At 37.9% G+C, this 22,334-nt stretch overlaps 5 protein-coding genes across 7 annotated transcripts; 1 reads left to right on the top strand and 4 right to left on the bottom strand.

The window, feature by feature from the left end:
* The first annotated feature begins 2,810 nt into the window (after positions 1-2,810).
* On the top strand, positions 2,811-3,536 carry LOC6645601. The gene has a single exon (XM_002068123.4). The coding sequence runs from the start codon at positions 2,826-2,828 to the stop codon at positions 3,360-3,362; it is 537 nt and encodes a 178-aa protein (XP_002068159.1). The 5' UTR covers positions 2,811-2,825; the 3' UTR covers positions 3,363-3,536.
* A 1,172-nt stretch (positions 3,537-4,708) lies between these two features.
* LOC6645600 (glycerophosphocholine phosphodiesterase GPCPD1) lies at positions 4,709-6,863 on the bottom strand. The gene has a single exon (XM_002068122.3). The coding sequence runs from the start codon at positions 6,861-6,863 to the stop codon at positions 4,779-4,781; it is 2,085 nt and encodes a 694-aa protein (XP_002068158.1). The 3' UTR covers positions 4,709-4,778.
* A 476-nt stretch (positions 6,864-7,339) lies between these two features.
* LOC6645599 lies at positions 7,340-8,351 on the bottom strand. The gene is made up of 3 exons (XM_002068121.4): positions 8,202-8,351; positions 8,056-8,122; positions 7,340-7,978 (listed from the first exon to the last, which is right to left on the bottom strand). The coding sequence occupies exons 1-3, from the start codon at positions 8,313-8,315 to the stop codon at positions 7,656-7,658; spliced, it is 504 nt and encodes a 167-aa protein (XP_002068157.3). The 5' UTR covers positions 8,316-8,351; the 3' UTR covers positions 7,340-7,655.
* Positions 8,352-10,041: 1,690 nt separating this feature from the next.
* Positions 10,042-19,644, bottom strand: LOC6645598 (glycerophosphocholine phosphodiesterase GPCPD1). Of its 3 annotated transcripts, none has more exons than XM_023177462.2 (2): positions 13,666-13,908; positions 10,042-12,406 (listed from the first exon to the last, which is right to left on the bottom strand). In XM_023177462.2, the coding sequence occupies exons 1-2, from the start codon at positions 13,891-13,893 to the stop codon at positions 10,523-10,525; spliced, it is 2,112 nt and encodes a 703-aa protein (XP_023033230.1). In that variant the 5' UTR covers positions 13,894-13,908; the 3' UTR covers positions 10,042-10,522. The 3 variants fall into 3 exon arrangements, with proteins under 3 accessions (XP_023033230.1, XP_015033282.1, XP_002068156.1); XM_015177796.3 differs by lacking the exon at positions 13,666-13,908 and adding an exon at positions 19,587-19,644 and having other exon boundaries at positions 10,043-12,406; XM_002068120.4 differs by lacking the exon at positions 13,666-13,908 and adding an exon at positions 15,609-15,686 and having other exon boundaries at positions 10,043-12,406.
* Positions 19,324-22,273, bottom strand: LOC6645597 (tRNA (uracil-5-)-methyltransferase homolog A). Its single transcript, XM_002068119.4, has 4 exons — positions 21,961-22,273; positions 20,604-21,903; positions 20,177-20,536; positions 19,324-20,107 (listed from the first exon to the last, which is right to left on the bottom strand). Exons 1-3 carry the CDS (start codon positions 22,210-22,212, stop codon positions 20,202-20,204), a joined length of 1,887 nt encoding a protein of 628 aa, XP_002068155.2. The 5' UTR covers positions 22,213-22,273; the 3' UTR covers positions 19,324-20,107; positions 20,177-20,201.
* Between the last annotated feature and the right edge of the window lie 61 nt (positions 22,274-22,334).

The raw sequence follows: 22,334 nt of genomic DNA, 5'->3' as shown, positions 1-22,334 counted from the left end.
ATCCCAGCTCCAGCATGTTCGTTTTTATTTATTTTTCTTTTTTCTTTTTTTTTTTGGCAATTTGTTGCTAAACAAAGGCGGTAAAAGACAAGTAAAATGTGTAAAAGGGTTGGCCATAAAATTTACTCGGCTATCTGAGAGTAAACCATTAAGCCAAGCCTAATTATTCGGTTGTTTTTTTTTGGTTTTTTGAGGGATAAGATGACACAAGGGGCAAGGTAAAATAATATTTCTAAAATGTTACTACAAGTTTCGAGATGCCGTGACCAAATGTAATCAGTAAATTTTCTATGTTTCAAATACAATTTAAAATTAAGAAAATTGCTAATAAAATTGTTGGAAGAGTCTGCATAGCAATAACAAAATTAAAGAATGAGTAAAATTACCAGTTAAATAAGAAATGATTTCCTGTGAAGGATATTTATGATTAATTTATTAATAGAGAACAAAATAATGCATTTTCCTCTAAAGTTCAGACTGTGGAGAGAATTCAAAGTGACTTCTCCCATAATCCTTTAATTAATTTTCATTTTCAATTTAAGCAGATAGTTTTAAAGTTATAAGCCAAACTATTTCACTTTTGCATTTTTAAATCGCAAAGCAAAATTAAATATTAAACGTAAATTCAAATTGAAATGATTCATCTCGCATTTGCCTAACATTATCTGCCACACATATACATATTAGGCAAACGTATTCCTTTGTCTTTGTCTTAGTCTTTACCTTTGTCGTTGGCTTTGACTTTGGCATTTTGGTTTATGCGGTTATTTGCTGCCAGGCTCCGGTGAATGGATGGAGGAGAAATGGCCAACAAAAACCAAAAAATAGTCTATTTGCATTGGCCTGCCATTGGTTGGGCATGGTGGTTTTTTTGGTAAGAGACTTTAGAGACCTTGTCTATACTTGTCTGTGTCTTGTTTGTGTCTTGTTATCCTGCTTGCCTAGCTCCATCATTTTGCTTGATTCTGTTGGCATTGTTGCTGCTTCTGTTAATTTCTGTCTACTGTTCCCTATGCAACTTAATTGAATTATTTGTGCTGTCGAGCCTTGACATCCAGTTACCTCTCCGTAGGTTCCCGGTTCTCGATTCTCCTGCTCTGAGTTTCGTCTGTGACAGCTGCTCTAATTAGTTGGGCCAAAGCCTGAAGGCGTTTAATTAGTTCTAGGGCGTCGAAGAGGCTGATATAGAGAGTAAGAACGAGAGAGAGAGAGACAGAGAGAGAAAGAGTGTGGCATTGGTTGTGCAGAATTGAGGTAAACCGCGGTAGGGTTAAGCTGCTTAACGCTGAGAGAGAGAGTCATTAAGTTGGCAGCCATCTATTATGGCCAAGTGTCTTTGGCTTGGCTCTAATAAAATTGAATTGCTAACAAGCTAGACAAGTTAGGCATCGGAATTGGCATCGGCATTGGCATCAATTTGGGCAAAAGAAAAAAAAAACAAAACACCATTCACTCACAATCAGAGCATTTAAATTAATTTCACGTGCCTTTCTATATTTCTCCTTGTTCTCGTATCGTGTTGTGCTACCCAATTTAACGTTTCGACGAATCAGCGTTTTTTTTTTTCTATCTCACTTTATGATTGTCTAGTCTAGTCATTCAGTCCCAACGCGTTGGCTATTCATCCAGCGTGTCATTCTGCGTGTTGCCTAGGCTCCCTTTAGGTTAATATGGCAAGTGCTTATCCCCAGGGGAATTGTATACGAATCTGTTGCTAGCGCCTTTTGGCTCCTCTTCTACTCAGGGATGATCAACTAAAGACACAGTGACTTGACTTAATTCACAAAGTCACATTTAATTGAAATTGATGATATTTAGAAGTTAAATATATATGGAATCTCCTATTTACTTTTAGAGGAGAATTGCTGATTATATTATATTTAAAACTATGCTTTATAAATAGCTCGTACTAAGACGAAATATGTTATGTTGAAAACCCATTCGAGTTGCGATCAGTTTGTGACAATCACGTCATAGAAATCGTGACATTTTCATTTAACTGCGACATCAGAGGCGAATATGAGTGTGTGTGACTTAGCGGCTTGTTATTGACTTTATTTCCCGCCCAGTCTGCGGATTGTTTGGCAGCTGCTTGTCATGTCATTTATCTGTGAACCAAAAAAAAAAAAAAGAAGGCAAATGCGCAAGAAGAGAGCCATTCAGACAGAGAAAGAGAGAGGGCATCATCTGCCATAAACACGTCGCACACGTATGCGCCATTTTAAAAATGGCGTCAGCTTCACTTCCGTTGGCAATGATTTTACTTTTTCGGCGACTGCATTTGAATTCAATTGAATTGAGGAGAATTACATGGCAACAGCTAGGCGATACGATGCTTATGAAGTCGTTAGCATCCACCATGCCGCCATCCCAATCTTCATCCTCCACCATCAACGGCCCACTTAGCAAAGGCAAGTGATTTCCTACCTCCTGCCTTACCCACTGTCAGCAATATTGTCAGCACATCGTTGAAAATAATTGCCGGAAATACAAAAGGAAGACGGGCACACAAAATGAAATCAAATCGATGGAATAGATTTCCAATTTTATTAAGGAAGCACCACAAGGAGAAAGCAGATTTCTTTGGCTTGATTTGGCTTACGTGGCGTATACTCAACGATAATTAATTACGCCTTCTAGATGTGTGTGTGTGTGTGTGTGTGTGTGTGTGTGTGGATGAGGATGTGCCTTGAGTGGCTTCCCCATTTCAATTGTCCCTTGATGGCGCCATCGGTTCGTTGACTGGCCTTCCGAATGCGACTATAAATACCAAATGGCCAATGCAGGATAGTCACATTCATTCGCAGGAGTCCTTGCCAAGTAGAATGGCCACATTGCATTTGCTATTCTGCTTCTCGACATTTCTATTAATCGCCAACGCTTTGGAATTGACTCCTCAGCTTCTGAGTGCCGCCGTCTCCTCAGCTGGTAATGATCTTAAAACGAAGCCCACATTTCCCTTTGCCCTCGACGAAGAAGTCGAGGGCATAGAGCTGCCCATCGAAGTGCCCCAGACGGTGGACAATGAGGAGGCGAATGAGTTGCCAACGATCAAAGCTCAGCCTCAGCATTCTATGCCACCAGCCTGGATAACATTCGCCGATGAACCAGCTCCACCAGCCCCGCCACCAAAACAGCTGCGTCTCACCGGCAAGTCGGCCTTTATCAAGCTGCCGCCAGGCATGGGCCATCACAAGCATTCCCATGGACATGGTGGCTCCCATAGCTATGGCTCGTGTTCCATAGAGATAACCAGCAAGGTGCCAGGCATCTGTTCACCCATGCGCATTGGCATTGGTAGCCAATGCATATCCGGCGAATATATGGAGTTCTATACGGCTCCGCATTGCGCAAACTTTTAAATTAAAAAAAAAAACAAAAACACACAACGTAGGCTAAAGAGGCCATTAGAGGAGAAAGAGTGCGACTACCTGATTCGAATTTTTTTCTTGTTATATCTTTTTTTTTATTATTATTATTATACTATTGAAATGTCCGACAAGAAAATGTAGAAAACAACAATCAGCGACATTTCCATAAATAAATATGTATATTTACTATAAATTTCTGAGTCATGAGATCGTTTTTAATTCTTTTCAATGGGTTAAAACTTAGATAAAGTCAAAAAAAAAAAAATACATTATTTTAACATTAAAATTATTACTTACTAATTTAAATTAATCATGACTTATTATAATTCGTTGTAAACTTGTATACTAACTTGCAGCATTCCGATTAGGCCAAGAATTAATTTAACGCCTTTGAACTACAGTGGTGGTCACAAATTTATGTCGTTATTAGTTTTTGGACTTTAGTTCTGATTTTCTTGGCTCCCAATTAAGTTAATGAACGACGAAGTGAAACGAAATCTCCGTCGAATAATATTTTGTTTTTGTGTTATAAACAGAATAAAAACTAGATAGTTTTCAACGTCTCTTAGTTGAGGATATTTTCAAACAAACCAACTATTTCCAACTATTCTCCATCTTTTTCTTTGCCGTGTGTATGAACCTTTGAGGGGTTCAAATGTATTACTAGACGAAAAATTTACTTTGTTTGGTGTTTGGATGAAAAAAAGCACTTTAGAATAATATCGTAACATAAAATATTAACGATTTCACTGGGTCCCAAAACGAATGGGGCTAAATTTATACAGTTTAACTAAGATTAGCTACATCTACAACTTCTTCAAAAAGTTATTACGTGTATCTGTGATATAAAAGGTTGCAGAAAAATATTAAATATTTACAGAAAATGGTATTCTTTTTGTACAAATAAAGGCAAATGCTGAGAAAAACATATTTACGATTTGTCATTTGAATTCAATAACCAACAAATTACTGAAAAATAAAATTTCATTAAGTTACTTGTGACCCAAAAAAAAAAAGGCACAAAGTGTCAAAAAAGAAAGAAAAAGTCCAAAAAGTGAATACGTTATAAATTTGTGACCAGCACTGTCTTATTTTATCGACTTGTTGTTGCTGTTTCGCAGATATATTTTGATCAGAATAATTTAATCTTTTGATTTATCTGCTCTATTCTTTCATTGGATTTCACTTAATTAAAGATTTAAAATAAAAAAAAAAATAAAAAAAAACACGTAATTTATTTATTTGCCAATAAAGTGGCATATTGGTTTATAATTTCAAGTGACTATTCATTTCAGTATGGAGGGGATCTCGTTTAATTAAGGTCACCTGACAAAATCCCTGCTTTTGTTTTTTAGTTCCTAGTAATTTTTTGGCACTATTTTTGAAACACAACGTTTTAAGTTTGAACTATCTCAACTTTGGCCAAATTGTTGGTTTGGCTGGCTTGACACCTGGAATCGAGGACGAATTACCAATTGCCACACACTGACCACCAAATATTTCGACTAGCTGATGAGCCTTAAAGAAGGGAGCTCGTTTCCATTGTGAGGGTCCCACACGATCCATATGATCGTAGATTAGGCCATTGACATCCATTGCCCGAAATTGTTCGAGCATTTGTTCATCGGCCAAATCGTTGCCCCATAGAAAGACAACTTGTTGCTGATCCAAGCCGAGGTTAACCAATTCCTGTTTGACCAAAAAGTTCTCCACATGCAAGGCGGTGCCAAGTATTTCGGCAGAATCAGCAAAATTCACAGCCTGAAGAAAACTTTGAGTTCTCAAATCCATATAAGGATCCCAGATATTCGATCGTCCAATGCTCATCAGAAGGACGGGGAAAGTGTGCTGCTTGAGCCGCACCATTGTACAAATATCAACATCAAAGCTGCTGAAAATTATCGGCCTGCCACAACCAAAGCGTATGGTAGTCTGTATGATGCGATCCACATAGACGTTTTTATTGTGGGCCTGTGTCGATTCCAAGACACCGGAAGCCATAAGTTGAGGCCATTTGATTTCCACCAAAAGACCCAGCGATTTTGGTACACTCTCATAGACTTCCGAGAGTTTTGGAAAGATTCTTTGGACTTGATTGACATCTTTGACATTCAAATGCGTGTACTCCTGTACGGACCAGCGTCGAAGTATAAAGACTCGACTGGCTTTCAGCTCTTTGTAGGTGAGATCTCTTATCAGCACATAGTGCAAATCGAAACGATCCTGTATGAGATGATCTTTGCGAGCTGTATAGAAACCAAATCCATGCCACACAATGGGCACATAATCTTTGGTCAATTGCACATCCAATTGAACCATATCTCCCTTATGCTCCGTAACACTGAGGAAGCTTTCAATGGTATTTTCAGTAAATTTGGTATTCGTTTGATAATAACTGGCCCCTAGACCACGATGACCTATGTCCATGGTGGGCCAATTATTGGGCCAATACTGTTGAAAGCTGGCACGTAGATTGCTTAGCTCGATTTGTGGCATGGGTTGGACTACCAGATAGGGTAACATTAGCTGACCAATGCCCAGCGGACTTTCAAATGCCGATAGTATGGGCAATTGTAGTATCCCACGACTGCCTTTAATTTGATCGGGAAAGATGAACACCTCACCCAGTGAATGTTTGGGCTCCTTGGCTTGATATATAGACAGGCGAAAGCTATTTCTGGTACTTAACGATTGATAGATTCGATAGATCACAATATTTCCAGGACTATAGCGTACACCCAATTGCGATTGTAAATGGAATGTGGACTTATTGTATATATATCTGGATATTTCGATTCTAGCGTTATCTAAAACATTTAACGGGGTTAAAAGCAATCGAAATTTGGCATTACTTGTTAGGCCATTTATTGTTATATGCTGATCCCAAATGAATTTCAATTCAATAACATATTCACTTTCCAGCCAACCTTGTTCGACCCTTAGACCACCACCCTCGGATCGTGGATAGGCTTCGCCAAAGACATCCAAACCGGGTGAACGATAAATCTCATATGTTTGCAACATTCTGGCCACCTGTTGTCCCTCCCAGCGTCTGAGGACTCTTTCACCTTCAGAATTTTTGGTAAAGATAACATAGCGATAATAGAAACGCTGAGTGGCACATATCCAGACTCTTAGATACCATTTTGTTCTGGCTGCATTTTGCTCCTTCATTGGCAAAGCCTTCTCCAGACGCCAGTGTCCGAGAGCCGTATGATCTCCACTCACTGCTATAGATTCATCTGGCGACAATTTCATATTATATTTCAATTCCAAATTGAATATACGAAATAGTGGGACACATATGAAGCTTCTGGCCATAATCTGGGTGGACTCCGATTGCTCATCGTCAAAGATCTTAAAGGCCTCCAATTGCTTGGGGGTATAGACAAACGATTCATTCAATTCCAATTGGCTGCTGGACAAAGGTAGCAGCAACAGCAACAATATGCTAATTGATTTTAACACATTCGACACAAAAGTTCGATACATTTTTCTTCATTCCAAAAATATGTCGTGGTAGCCATATCATCGCGTCAACCGAAACAAGTTTTCTTTCTTTCTGTTGTTGGTTTGGTATGGTTTTTCGAATATTTTTTTTTTTGTTTGGTGTTTCTTTATTTTTATTTTTATCTGTTTTTTTTTTTATTTTTGTTGAGATTTTTAGAGAGGAAGAGAGCGCGAGTGAGAGATGATGCGAAAACCAAGACCGAACCGGGGGCAACTTGACCCAACGATGACAATCAACTGAATGAAAGAATTTCTTAATGCTCAGCTTGGTTTTGTCTTTCCAAAAAACGTCAGCGGAGACCGTTTTGAGACTTTGGAGTAGCTTGATTTACAAATATCTTAGCAACTAATTGGTTTGCCCGATGAAGTCACATAGAAATCATCATGGCCGGAGATGGTCAAGCGAAATGTGAGCAACAGAGAAAATGAAAATGAACAAAAATAAAAACGAACTAAGCTTAACTTTAAAGAGAGTTTAGAGTATATTTAATTCGACTGCATACAGATTGATTTTTCTCTCTTTTGATGATTTTCACGCTTCAATCACTCATCTCCTGTTGTCTTCTCTTTTCTTTCTTCTCTTCTCTGTCTCTGTCTCTGTCTGTGTGTGTGCGTTTCTTTTGGTCATTCGCATATTTTGACCAAATTTGGCATATGCTAATTTTATTTTATTTAACGTAAAGAAAGTTTGCCTCTCCTCCGCCTTCTGGGGCTTCTTCGACTCCAGTGAGAGGTCTCGAGATACGATTACACATGCAGATAGTTTTGTATCTTTCAGATATTTTCGTTCACAACAAGCGGCTTGACATAATGGGGATTGTAATCCAAATGCATATATTTGGAGAGATGCCAACGTTGCATTGGCTTCATTGGATCGGTTCGATTCTGACAGGTTTGCCTATCGATCAGTTTGAAATTCTTTCGCGATAACTTCACAGACTTTAGATAATCATCAATATGCTTCAGCGTTTCCTGTGTGGGATCTCTGACTCGCGTATAGATAGCCATCTGATGACGAAACCAGGGAAGTGAACAATGAAGCTCGATGGCATAATTATCATAGTCCGACATGGTGATGCGTGTCCAATAGAGATCCACTGCAAATACATACATATATATTAAAAAGTCAACGGATGATTGATTGATTGATCGATTGATGAACAGATGAACTTACATTGCTCGAATAAGCATAGTTTGCTAGCCTCCGGATTGGTGCCATATATCCACCATAAGCCCGCGATCTATTAATTTAAATGACCAAAGATCAATAAGTCGATATAAACCTTTTTTTTTTTTGTGTTCTCTTATCGATTTTCTCACCTTTTGCCTATCCACGGGGAACTCTTTGTAGAGACATTTCCAGCCCAAAATGTAATCAAACCACAAAAATGGTACCAAACTCAGACTCAGACTCAGCATCGTTTTCATCTTCATCAACGAATGCAAATGAGTTGGATTTGTGTCTCCATAATTGACCATAAAGTAAGCTAAAGTTTTTAGGCCTCTTGTAAGTCAAGCCATTTGTTTCTCTCTTTCACTCTTTGGCTGTTCTTTTTTTACGGTCAATAAAAATTTTTTCATGGCAGCTTTTACATTTCGTCATGGGGCTATCAAATTGTAAGCATTTCAAAAATTTTCTACGGGTGGAGCAAAAGGCAAACCCAAAATGCAAAGGTTGATTCAGAGTTGGATTGAAAGTAGAACATGTTTTTATTCTGTGCTTTGTGGTGCTTTTAAAATATATATATTTTTTAGGCAAATATTTATATTTATATTAAAAAGCGTTTAAAAATATTTTTGATATATGCAATTTAAGTTGCATTTCATTGTAATTAGATTGTTGTTAGATCTTTGATTAGGATTTTATATGTATTGCATCTGAATGGAACTAAAATAAACTTAACTTTCACATCGCATATTATCTAGATATATCTTTGTAATCAGCCACCGATCGAAACTGCTGATGTATCTTAAAACGATATATTTTTTTAAGCATTTTATTACCATTAGCTATTGCTCTTTTTAAATAATTCTTTTGCCATTAGCAATTTGAATGTATTTAGCAAATAATTCACATTTATTGCTTTGTTTAATATCAAAAATTTCCAGCAAACTCTCAAATCGTTTCAATTTTATCTTTTGGTTTAAAATATAGACAAATATTTTTTTTTTTTTTTTTTTTTGATTTTAGAATCAACAAAATTCAACTCATTTTCTTATCGTCTTTGATGTTGTACATATATACATATATATTTCTCTTTTTTCAAAAGATCCATTCAATCCGTTCGTTTTGGTTATAAAAATAAAAAAATATATATCTAAGAAGCTAACTTTGATTGTACCAAAGTTTCCATATGTATCCTTGCAAATGGCAATCTCTGAATCCACTCAACTAAATAGTGTAAAGAGGACTCCAAACTAATCACCTTGTTTTCTTCTTTTCATAGATGGGACTTTTATTCAATCAGACATCAAAATGGCTAAATGACATTGAACCAATTGAACCATCAAATGGCTAAATGACAGTTGACAATTGATGGCTCTAGATTGAATAAGAAGTGTCAGATCGGTTTTTACTTTGCGGTGATTTATGAATTTGATTATCGATTGAGTTGATTGGTTATCAACAAGATTTTATTGAAGAGGTAAAATATCCTTTTCTTTTTTTGATCCACCATTACAAATGGGGCAATCTTTTGTTTAACTAGAACACTCGAAGAAGTTCTCGTTGCTCTATCCACTTTACACATGTAACTAATATTTAAGTTATGTAAACTCTATAGAATACTTCTCATATTTTAATCGAGAAGTTCATTTTGTACTATTCTCCTCACACATTGACCCCTCTAATTGTATTATATCACCATGTATCACATGTATGACATTTAATAGGATTTCTAGACTTTATAGTAGTTCGATTCGATTCAATTTCGACCGATCCAACACAGACAAACGGATGCAGAGCAATTTGATTTCACCCTCTGCAAGGGCATAAAAATACATGTATATAGTTTTCTTTTATAAATAAATAAATCTTTCTTTGTTTTATTCACCCGTTTTGCTTCTTTTGCTTTTTCTTTTCTTTTGAATATGTGAAAAGTTTTTTTAGTTTAGTGCAAAAAAAAAACAAAAAAAAAACACATATATTAAAAATTATTGTACATACATAGTTTTGTATAAATATTGAATCGGCAATTTGTTTATCAAATAACAATATTTTGCATTGAAGCATAGAAAAATATTTCTGTTTTTGTTTGTTGTTGCCCAGGTATTTATGTATTTCTTTTTTTCTTTAGGTATTTCTTGTTGTGGTTCTTTACGCTTTCTTCACCATTGTCTTTTTCGCTACTTAGATTTGATTTTGTTGTTCCGGGAACTCCAATGCCAATTGGAGGGGGTCCCCCCCTACATATGTGAGGGACCCCCGAGGTGCCATGTTAATTGAACATTTGCTCCGTTCATTAAAATGTTTTTGTGTATATTAATGGTATTTGGTTACCCCATATTTCTTTCTCTCATCTTTCTCATCTCTTGGTTGGTGTGCTTTTCTTTTCTTTTTCTTCTACATTTTCGGTTTTTTACAAGCTTAACAATTAAAAGTTTTAATTACTACTACCCGCCCGATGATTCCCCCTGTGTTATTAGATCCTACATTGCGCCTCGAATTCCTTTAGCAGAGCCGGCGAATTGAAGAAGGCCCTTTGCTTGCCCTCGGGCATAAAGAGATCACTTCGATCGTAGCACGTGGCTGTCGCTCCGATTTTTGTAAAGTACTTCACTCTCTCCTTGGAATTGCAGTCGTCGCCCCAGATGACAGCAATCTGTCCCTGATCCTTGGCCTGTTGCAACATCTGGGCGGCATTCTCGTGCAGGAAGTCCTCGGCATGCGGCGCCGTGCCAGCCAATTCGAAGGCCTGAGCATTATTGATGGCCGCCAGGAAGTTGCGGGTTCTCAGATCATTGAAGGGCTGCCATTTCTTCGTCTCTCCTTGGGTCAAGAACATCACAGGGAATATATTTTGCTTGAATCTCAGCATGGTGCACATATCCGCATCGAAGCTGGAGAATATGATCGGTCGGCCGCAACCGAGACGGATCACCAGGTGTAGTACACGATCCGCAAAGAAATTCTTATCGATGGTCTGCTCAGCCTCGGAGCCGCCACCATTGCGTCGCTGTGGCCATTTGATCTCGACATCAATGCCCAGGGATTTAGGTAGCTGCACCAGCACCTCCTCAAGCCGTGGAAAGATGCGATGCTCGGGACGCGGCTCGGCATTGTGCGAGGGATATTCTCGCACCTCCCTTCCATTGATCACAGAGAAGATACGCAGACGTTTGAGCAGCTCATAGTTAATGTCCTTGATCAGTACATATTCCAATTGCTCGGGCTTCGTGATCTGTTTGCCCGGCGGCGCAGTTCGAAGACCAAAATCGTGATAGATCACCGGTATGCCATCAGCAGTTAGATGCACATCGAGCTCAATCATATCGGCATGATGCTCATGGGCACTCAGAAATGAGGCAATGGTGTTCTCCCGTTCGATCGGAGCTTCGGCAATGTAACTCTTGCCATTACCACGATGACCTACATCGAGATTTGGCCACGATTTGGGCCAATAATGGGCGTAGGTGGTCTTGAAATCCAATGCTGAATATTGATACGGCTGCACAAGGACATAGGGCAAACGCAGACGGGCTAAAGTCTCTTGGGAATCTCTGGACGACTTAATGTGCAATTGAAGCAATCCCTCGCTGCCATTCATCTCGGCACTGGCCAGACTAGCACTGCCCAGCAGCTCGTTGGCCATGTTGTAGCAATCCAAACGGAATCTCTGTGTCATTACCTTCTCCAAAGGCAACGTTATGTGAAAGATCACAATATCATTCTTTGTGTAGGGCACTCCAAAGACAGGCTGCTCCTGCAATTGACTTCTGCCATACTCCTGTTTGGTGTACTCCACTTTCAGGCCCGCTGTCTGCTCCACTGGCACCACTTTCAATTGTACATGCTGTGGATCGAATGTCTCGATATCATGAACTTGAAACATTTTCTCCGCATTGAATTTCAATTGAACAATCACTTCATGATTGAGCCATCCGCGATGAACCTGCTGGGTATCTGAGGTAATGCCAAATACATCCAACTGACTGCACGACAATTCCGTACAAGGACCCAATGATCTTGGCTTGAAGTGTGTTTCCCAGCGACGTATCTGCTTATTGCCAGCATCATCCTCCACATAGACAAAGTAACGATATTCCAATTGTCGACAGGATTGCAGAAGGACTGTTGTCTGCCAGCTAAAATCATCCTGGCCACGTTCGAGGGGCACACAGCGGGATAGCTGCCATTCGCCCAATGCCTTAACATCGCCAGTCAGGGCCAGTTGCTCATCTTTGGCCAATGGTTTCTCTAATCTCACATTGAATTGCCTCTGTGTTGGCTTACAGGTGGTTATGGTTGCACTAGCCTCCAATAGTTCATTGCCAGTTCCATAATTGAGGGTAGCAGCTGCTGCACACTGTAATAAGGCAAAGCCAAGGATTAGTATAGAGCCAGACATGGTCAGATTTCAACTGAATGCAATGTCCAAAGAAATCTCATCTAATATATATACCCCGATAGACTAGATAGAGATTAAACATTGACCCCTTGCGGATTTCATTTCACCCTGATAAGAGAGACGCTTAGCCTGTCTTTAGGCACGAGATGTAGTTGTAGCTTCCCCACTACCCCCGCTCCCCTCTCTCTCTCTCTCTCTCTCTCTCTCTCTTTCCAACCATCTTCTTCTTGACTCTATCGCGTTCAATTATAGAAATGAAAACAGGTTCACGCGATAAGCAGCACGCGTTTTTATTTGCCTCAAAAACTAACTGCAAACAACATCACGTGTTCTTTGAAATTTTGCCTAATTTCATATAGAAAAACCAGTTTTTAGAAATAAATTGAAACAACACAAACAACAAAACTTATGACATTAATCTAATAACTAAGAATATAATTTGAGCTTTGTTTGTTTGTTGAACTCAAGTGTAATTAATTTATAGTTTTTAATCTATAATCTTGTCTTGTTTTGTTTTGCTTCTTTTTTTTTTCAATTTGTTTTCTGCTCTTTCAGAGATAGGCCACATTAATTTGTATATAGGAAATAAGTATATAATGCAATTTTTTTTTTCTTGTTTTTTGCTGATTATTTAAAAAACAAAATAGAAGGGGCATATATGTACATACATATTTTCCAAATAAGCAATTTTCATATAAACATTTCAATGATTGTTTATCTCTCTCATCTCATTTTGTAAGCCCCATAACTTGCCTCAATTAGGTCTTGAGATTATATGTCAATAATATGTAGTTTTTTTTTTTACTCAAATCCATAAAAATTATAATCAGACTTTGACTCGTTTTAATGACTTCCCTTTCAAAGGTTTTATTGTCTCTTGAATTCTATTAAACTACTGATTTATATAATCTGTTGATAGATTTATGGTAATTATTCAAACATTTCTAGTCACTAATTGTAAATCGTAAATGTCATCATAAATTATTGAGGATAAGATAAGCTTTCATGGGCAGGTATTGGGTATCGTATAATTGAAATTGGAATTCGTGCAAGTTCATAAACCTAAACAATTTCAAGTTTCGTCTAGCCCCCCAGACCCCCCCTCTCCTCACCGCACACACACACACACACACACACACACCATCATCAAACAAATGATTATATTACATTCCATAAATATTCTCAGGTTCTCTTACAAATTCTTCAACGTTTAATACCTTTGTATTGTAAAATGCTTGTAATGTGCCGCACAATTGTCGTTCGGATTGTCGATATTTATTGTTGTTGTTGTTGTTGCTGCTGATGATGCAACAACAGCTGTTGCTGTTGCTGCTGCTGCTGCGAATTCTATTGCTTTCTAGTAGCCTCCTAGTATACCTGCCGCCATGTGGTGGAACCTCACCTCGTAACAATAACAAAACTTTATGTAAGTAAATAGAACCCATAAATTATATAGAAATTTTCGTTTTTATAGACACATCAATATCAAAAAGAACAAAATCACAAATATCACGTGTTGGAATTCAACTAATACATATATTATGCTACACCCACGTACTTGTTGTATCTGACCAACAGTTCTCAACGATCTGAGAACAAAAATTGCCTCCACCTACTGCCTTGGCAACATACCAAAAAAAAAAACCAAATTGTAGTTTTTGGTCTAGGTAAAAAAAAAAAAAAACGCATAGACACTAAAAGTCGCGTGTTCTGATGAAATTTTGTAGTTGCGAGTTTTTGGGCATATGATCAACAGGGCGGGTAAGTGAGTGAGGAGGTAAGGTATAGTTTTTCCTTATAGATTTTTTTTTTTTATTCGTGTTTTTTGTTTACGTCAATCGGACAATTGGTAATTTTGAACGCGTTTCCGAGGCGTTTTGCTAGCGTTTTTTGATGAGTTCTTGGCACAATTAGCAGGTTAACCTTGCCAAATGATAGCATTTTGTGTGTGTAGGAGAAGGGGGAAAGAGGCCATGGGGTGAGGGCAATCACAAGTGCAGTAATAAAACATTATACTTAATAAGATCTAACATCTATTTATTTTCCTGTTTTTAATTTCTGCGCTAATTTCCGTATTGAAACTTTGAAGAATGTTTAGTGGAAAAACGCAGGCGCTCTCTTAGTCTCTCTCTCTCTTTCTGTTTCTTATCATATGTTTTTTGTTTTGGGAAATTTCAAAGTCGTAGAAAAGCTCTAAACATGTTTTTTTTTTTATTTATAGCAAGTTTGGTCAGCGCGCCCCAAAACGAGAGCTTTTATTGCAATGCGAATCAAGTTGAATTCTCTTATCAATCATTGACCATAATATGCTTACGTTCAAAAGAATTACAAGTACCTTTTGTTATATTTGTTTTTTTTTTTTTTGTTGTTTATTGAATTTGTAAATCAACTGATAATCTAATCAGTCCATCGTACTTGAGATGTGAACTAAGATGGCATGTGGCTAATAGTTTGTCGGGCCTTAGTAACAACTACTACCACTAACAGGTTTCGTTTCTGTTTGCGAAAAGCTTTTCTCGGCAAACTCCCTTTTCGATGCCATAGAAGACGTGAGTCACGTGAACCGCCTTTTTGCAACATGTGGCATTTTGGAGCTGAAGCTGAAAAGCTTTTACTACCACTAGACTAAAAAACACCCGAACAGAGGCGTGTCTAAGCGTTAGGAAAGGGGTAGGGTTACATATCATATTTAAAGTGTCTTTTGAAAATATTCCAGTTTTCAACAAATGACATCATGCCAACTAGAAAACAACAACCAAAAACAAAAAGGGGGGCAGGTCTGACCCTGAGATATTTTTGAGAATTTTTTTGATTTTGAAAATAGTTTCCTGTCTCTGTGCTTGTGTGTTTGTGTGTCGAGACACGAGGCAGCAATTTTTGCTTTCTACATTTAATTCAAAAAACAACTGTATTGATTTTTCTTAAGAGCCAAAAACAAACAATAATAATTGCATAAAACAAAGTCAACGCGACATGCAAATGTCTTTAATGTCAGGCAACCCAAGCGACCTTCAGACCACCCAAAAAGTCAAAGCTCAGACATTTCGACAGACGGACGGACGGACGGACAGACAGTCAGTTCGTCAATAGGTAGCCTAGGTACAGCTACGCTAATCACTTAAGACATAATCATTGAATCATTTTAGCGCTTTATAATTACATTTTGCATGTGCTCATCCGGACTTTGAGCATCCAACGGAGTCAGCAGCATTGGCACAGACATCTTAATTGAGTTATATATATATATATATATAAGTAGGTATATATATATTTAGGTTAAAGTGTTTTAAACAAATAAAACAACAAAATAAGTCAAAATTCAAATTATATCACAGTTTAATTTAGGTTGTTTGGTTGAATTATCGAAAAAAAAAATTTTGTTTTGTTTTTGTTTTGCACTACGCGACGTATGCGCAATATTTTGTTACTTTTCTCAGGCAAGCATTTTTCTTGTGTCTGTATGTGTGTGTAAGAGAAACTCTTATCAAAATTCACTTTACTTCTGTATAGTATATATCCTTTCTGGAGGATAATTTTTTGTGTTTTTTTTTTAAGTTTTTTTGCTTTTTAATTTCTGTGGGAATTAAGGACGTTCCGGACGGTCCAACGTTGCAGTCGCAACTGTTTTCAGCGCTTTTGTTGTGCGCGCAATTTAAACGATTTCTTTTTATCGAATCCAAATGAGTTGCCGTTGAGCTTTTTTTGTGTTTTTTTTTTTTTTTTGTTCGTTTTCTTTGTGAAGAGACCGACCAAGCGGCCGACCAAGCAAACCAACCTAACCGACAGAGGAACAACAACGATGTTGTTGATTTGTTTTGGTTTTTCAACAAAAACTTGGGGGTACAGTTGCGGCTTTGGGCTTTTCTGTTCAAAATGTTGTTGGCCTCAAGCAGCAGCAGCAACAGCAGCAGCAAGCACCAGGCGAGTGGAACAATAACAAAAACGATAATATTGTATAAATATTATTAAGAGAGCAAGAGAGAAGTCACAAAGAGAGTGAGAAGAAGGTGGGCAGGTGAATTTAGTTTTTAATCGAATTCGCAATGCTCTGGATTCTTAATCAAATCAAAACTATTAAGTCCAATTAACATCAGTTCAATAGATAAAGTAAACAAATATTCAACAAATTATTAACACTCAAGTCAATCGTCCATTCATGGAAATTCTTTTATTTAGACTAAGAGATTAAGAGATTATTGCTATAGAGAAATTAGACCCCCCCTCAAGTTCTCTGGAAGTTGTGAATACGGAAACAGTAGTCTCACGACTTTAGCTCATATCGTAATCTATATGCGTTTCAGCAAAAACCAGAGAGCAAAGTCCATTTTGTATTTCAGGATTCTTTGTCACTTTATGGCAATATCTTCATAGAGATGATTGCTCCTTTTTATAAAGCGACTTCAAGTTTTGCGTCATACCATACAAAATAACGCTACTCAGCAAAAGCTTTGGCTATGAAACAGATGACAACACAAGATTCGCATGAAAAGAGTAGCAAAAGGAGAAGCAGGAGGAGAGGGAGGCGGGAGGAGTCCCCAACTAACAGCAGTGCCATGCCATGCCACGAGGCCGCTTTGCCTAACGAAAACGTGTTGGTCGTGTGCAGCTGTCAGGCATTGTATGGGGCCGACGATGTTACGCACGTGAAGACTCTTTTTTTTTTTGGCTTGTGTTGTTGTTTGTATTTTTTATGTTTTATTTATTCTCTCGTACTCTCTTGTGGGGCGTCAACATCGCCGAGCCTTCGTCACACAGTTTTTTGTGTCGGGAAAGCTCACTTGTCGCTTAATTTGGGGAGCCCTCTCTCTCTCTCTCTTTCTGTGTGTGTTGTTGTTGGCAAACCGGTTTTGTTCGGTTAGTTGTTTTCCTTGTTGTTTTGTTTACATCTTATTCGACAAGCACACACACACACACACAAGCACACACTCTATTCCGTTTGATAAGAAACTGTTAACTATATATTTTTTTGGTGTATATCTTATGTTTAGTTGGATCAAGGGAAAAAGCTTTTCACTTGTCATGTTGTGTTGGTGCGCAAATCGGTACAAAGCTTTTACTTCGGTCAAGGTCTTTTTTGTCAGCCTCCCCCCGCCCACCAATGCGCCATGTGCTCCCCCATCAACGATCGCAAAGACCCAATTAGGCCGTAATTAGCCAAGTTAAGCCAAACATATGACTTATTTGCCAACTCTGCGTCCTTCAATTTCACTTTCACTGTGCAAAAAATCATTCGAATATTACGTCTAACTTTTTGAGCAAATAAATTCGTTGGCTTTTACCCTCTCTCTCTCTCTCTCTCTCTTCAGGCAGGATCATTACTTTTACAATACCTAATACCAAGAAGCTCTATAAGTAATAGCCTAAAGGGCCAATGTATATTCACATGTTCGTATAACAAAAAAAAATTGCGTGGTCGTTGTTGCTAGGCGCGTTTATTTCTTGTTTTTTTTTTTTTTTTTTGATTGTGTGTGAGGTGAAATCATTTCTACATACTTTCTTTTGTCCATGTGTGTGAGTGTGTTTTTTGTTTGTATACTTTTGTTTTTTGATTTATCGTTATTACGAACTGTTCTAGCAATATTTTGCTTTCGAGAAAAACAATAATTTCCAACTCAGAAACCACCTTGAATTTCCATGTATACTTAAAATGATCAGTTCGTCTTTTCATTATAAAACTAATGCCTCAAATCCTTTATAAATGTCATTTCATACTCTTAGGAACAGCAAATCTGAAAATTCTCCTCTAGAGAACTCTATCTTATCTCCAAAGTCATCAAATCGCAGTCATAATCAAGTTGATAAACTGATATTATGGTATATTAAGTATACGCAGAGTGCTCTTAAGTTTTTTAAGAGGGTTATAACTTTGAATTGAATGTGTTGATTAAAGTGTATTTAATACTTCGTTGCAGGCGATCATATAAGACCCATAAGCTATATATTTTATTTATTTGTTTTTGTTGTTATAAAAAACGCCTCATCGGGTCCAAAGTATAGTTGCCAATACTAATATTAGCTATTTTTGAATATCTAACGGCCAAAGCTTTTTTACTTTCGTATGCCGCGCCCCTTTGAGGTGGCAACTTTAGCTAGCATATTCTAATTGATTTCAATATTATGTTGTCTTCATGTTCTCAGTCACGTTAGTTTGTTTTCCTATGTTGTGATTTGTGGGCCAGCAAAAAAAAAAAATATTATAAGAAAACAAAAATATTATTGTTTTTGTTTATAGCCAGATAAACAGCTGATGTGCCTGCTTTTGTTGTTTGTTGTTGTTTACAACACGACGCATAGGAGAGTGGCGTTGGGGAAATAGAAAAGCTTTACAAAATGAAACCTTGTAAACGTCGCAATCAACGGGGCTAACACAATCAACAAATTTGTTTGTACAAGATAAGCCATAGAAGAAAAGAATTGTAAACAACAGCACAACTTATAAGATATAGTAGGAGTACAACAACATTGTGTAATATATAAATTATAGATTGCCAAATGATCGTTGAACAAAACCGGAAGTAAATAATAGAACACCGAACTTTGTATACTCTCCCGCCGCCCACTGTGTTTGTCATAGCCAATTGCGTTTTCATTTCTTGTGTATGCTCTTTGTTGCCAAGACTCTTACCTCATAAGAGTAATCTCTTTTTACTTTGAATCTTATCCCTTACGATGTTAATTATATGTTCATGTGAAGTATATTTAGTATCTCTAATTACACTGACTTCGACTTTGACAACGATATAATCAACTATAGAATATAAAACTTGCAAAATATAACCAAATAATTATACACAAATGCTTTCTTACGTGATATACATATATACTTATTCAGGATAGGATAGATATACCCTTTGTAAGGGTAAACGATAAACACGTAAATGGCATACAAATTTATTTGGCCAACATTCTCCTTGAATGTTAAATTTAAAACAAAACAAAAATCGACATTGAACTTTGTTCTCAATCCAGTTAGTTGTCGTTTTTGAAAAATAATTCTTACGTTTGTTTTGTTTTCGTGCAGTTTGGCTTGCAGTTTAGTTATAGTCTCAGGCACGCTTTATTATTGTCAATGGATATTTAAAGTTCAGTTCAGTTAACTTATTATCTAATTGCGGAATATGGAATACAATTCTCATACCTGTTCAGACATGATCAATGAACGTTGCTTTGTTTGCCCTTGACTCAGGTGGTGGGAGGGCGTTGGACTTGAAGTGAACTTCTCACACTGATATATAAATGTATATACGTATATATGTATATATGTATATATATTGTATTTTTTATGTTTTTTGGTTTTTAAAGATTCCACTTTGTGTTATTGGTTCTTCGATATTTGTGTTGTGCGAAACTCGTTTGCATTAGCACTTTTCTTTCTTATCACGCACAAAATCCAAAGAGAACTAATAATGACGATGATCTTCTCACTTCTGATGTTACAACTAAATAGGAAGTCAGCTTTTGTGTCGCACCAGACATCCGCACAGAGTAGCGTAAATAGAATTAAATCAATTTAAAACAATAAAAGTCGAAGCGGCCGCAGCACAAAGAGACAATGATGAACGACATAATATAACACATCAGCAGATAAGATGCGAGTGAGAGACAGCGATAGTGAGAGCGAGAGAGGGAGAGAGACAGAGCAAGCGAAAGATCAGAAACCTGAAAGAGATTATTGTAAGAGATTAGTCTAAGGAAAACGTATTTCATATTTTAAGCGCCAAACTGTACCACAATCTCACACGACAAATTCCGTCTAGGGTAAGTGCGTGTAAAGGCCTGTTGATTCTGTCTCTTTGCTGTCTGCCTCACTGATTGAATTTGGGCTTTCGTTTGCCTCTGGATCTGCATCTGCTTTTGCATCTCGTCTTGCCTCACGCTCAAACAGAATAACCAATTCCGTGTGCGATGTGTGCGGAAACATATCGACTGCCAGAGCCGTTTTCGGATAGAAGGGTTCTCCTTTATATTGCTTAGATTCCGGGCGAGCTAACTCAATGAAATTTCTTTTGGCAATATGAGGATTACAAGAGACATAGACCAGGCGTGTAATGGCGCTGGCTGATCTAATGGCAGCAATAGAGCGATTATCTGGAACAAAATGAATTAACTATAAGTTGGAAAACATTGATCAACATTTTCTCCAAAATTTACTTACGCAATCCAGCTCTGGGTGGATCCACTATGGCAATTAGGTCACCTTTTTTGCCCACTTCTTGATCATACAAGGCTTCATGCACCATACTCTTGATGAAATCATCAGCATTGCCAGTGAAGAATTTACAATTTTTAATCCCATTCGCTTCGGCATTGAATTCAGCATCTTTAATGGCATCTGGCACAATTTCCACTCCCAGAACCTTTTTACAATGCTTGGCAAAAGATAAAGCTATAGTCCCAGTGCCACAGCAAATATCCAGGACAGTGGAATCTTTGGTGGGCGCTGCCAAATCGATGGCTTTTTGATATAAAACATTTGCTCCTTCTGTATTGATTTGAAAGAAAGCCAATGGGCTAATACGGAATTGCAGTCCCTGTATAGTATCTGTGATGTGTGTGGATCCCAGTAGATGCTCAACTGGATTTACCATTTGGCCAGCCTCACGATGCTTTACATCCTGATAGTAGAGTGAAGAGCATTTGTAGGGGGAATCCGGATCGACTTGTTGTTCGTAAAACGTTTTCAACTCCTCTTTCAGTTCATGCTGCTCTGTCTCACTCAAATTCGAGGAATATACGCCAGCCACAAGCATTAGTTCATGCGCGGAGTTTGAATATCGTACCATCAGTTGACGAAAATGTCCAACATTGCCGACAGGATTGAATGGCAAGAATTTCGATTGCCTCACCAGACGTTGGAAACTCTCAGCTGCCCACTTTGCAGCATCCGGCAAGTGGGGCAACTCCTGAATCTCAGCCACTTCAACGGATCCATCACTGTAGCTGCCTAAGCGAAAGCCAACGACAATTTCTCCATTGTTGTTTTTGCCCACGGTAAATTCATTTTTATTGCGATAACCATTTATAGTGGTTGATGGTATAACTCCTTCGAACTGAAATTTATCCAAATGTGGCTTGGCCTCGGGATTAACTTTTCTCAGTTCCTGGGTGTACTTCTTAAGTAGACTTGACATTTCGTCTGTTTTCGTTTTTAATTGGTCTTCATAGGGCAATGCGGCTAGGGGACAGGTGGCTTCTACTGCTGTCTTCCGTCTTTTGGGTTGACCTGAGTTATTGGCTTCGTCTTCAGCTCTGCGTTTATGTAGGGGATCTGCTGATGCTTTGGCCTCGAAAGCTTTCAATATTTTTCCCTTCCATTTGTAGCCATTAAGTGTGTCTAGGGCACGTTGCTGATCTGCCTTGGTGCGAAAGCAAACAAACGCAAATTCCTTGCGGGTTGGCGACTTAATTTTGGTCATGTCTAGCTTCAGGGTGTTCTTCAAGAGTTTTTTGAATTCCTGAAAATCAGAAGCTATGTTAAATCGTCACATAAATGTACAGTGTTCTCATCTTACCCCAACACCAAAGTAACCCATATTTTTTACTTCGATCTTATAGATTTCCGAGGTAAATTCATTTCGATCCAGGTAGGCATATTGCTGGCCCTTCTCAGCACCAGCACCGGCAACGGTTTTTGACTCCGACTCAATTGGTGCCTTCTCATTGTTCTGTTGCTTTTCCAATGGTTCACTTTGTTTGTCTTCCTTTGATTCCTCAGTGTCTACCACATTTGACTGCAATTCTATTGCATTTTCCTGGTTTTCCATTTCGTTAAATATTAATTTAAAACATAAACAAAACACGTGCGCCAAAAGAGCGAGAAGGAAAGTTATATTTCAGTGCAGCGTTGCCACCTGCCAGACTGCTGTTAACTTTAACAGCATCATTC

This window comes from Drosophila willistoni (genome assembly GCF_018902025.1).
Source record: "Drosophila willistoni isolate 14030-0811.24 chromosome XR unlocalized genomic scaffold, UCI_dwil_1.1 Seg143, whole genome shotgun sequence".
Classification (NCBI taxonomy): domain Eukaryota; kingdom Metazoa; phylum Arthropoda; class Insecta; order Diptera; family Drosophilidae; genus Drosophila; species Drosophila willistoni.
This window is presented reverse-complemented; position numbering and strand designations above follow the sequence as displayed.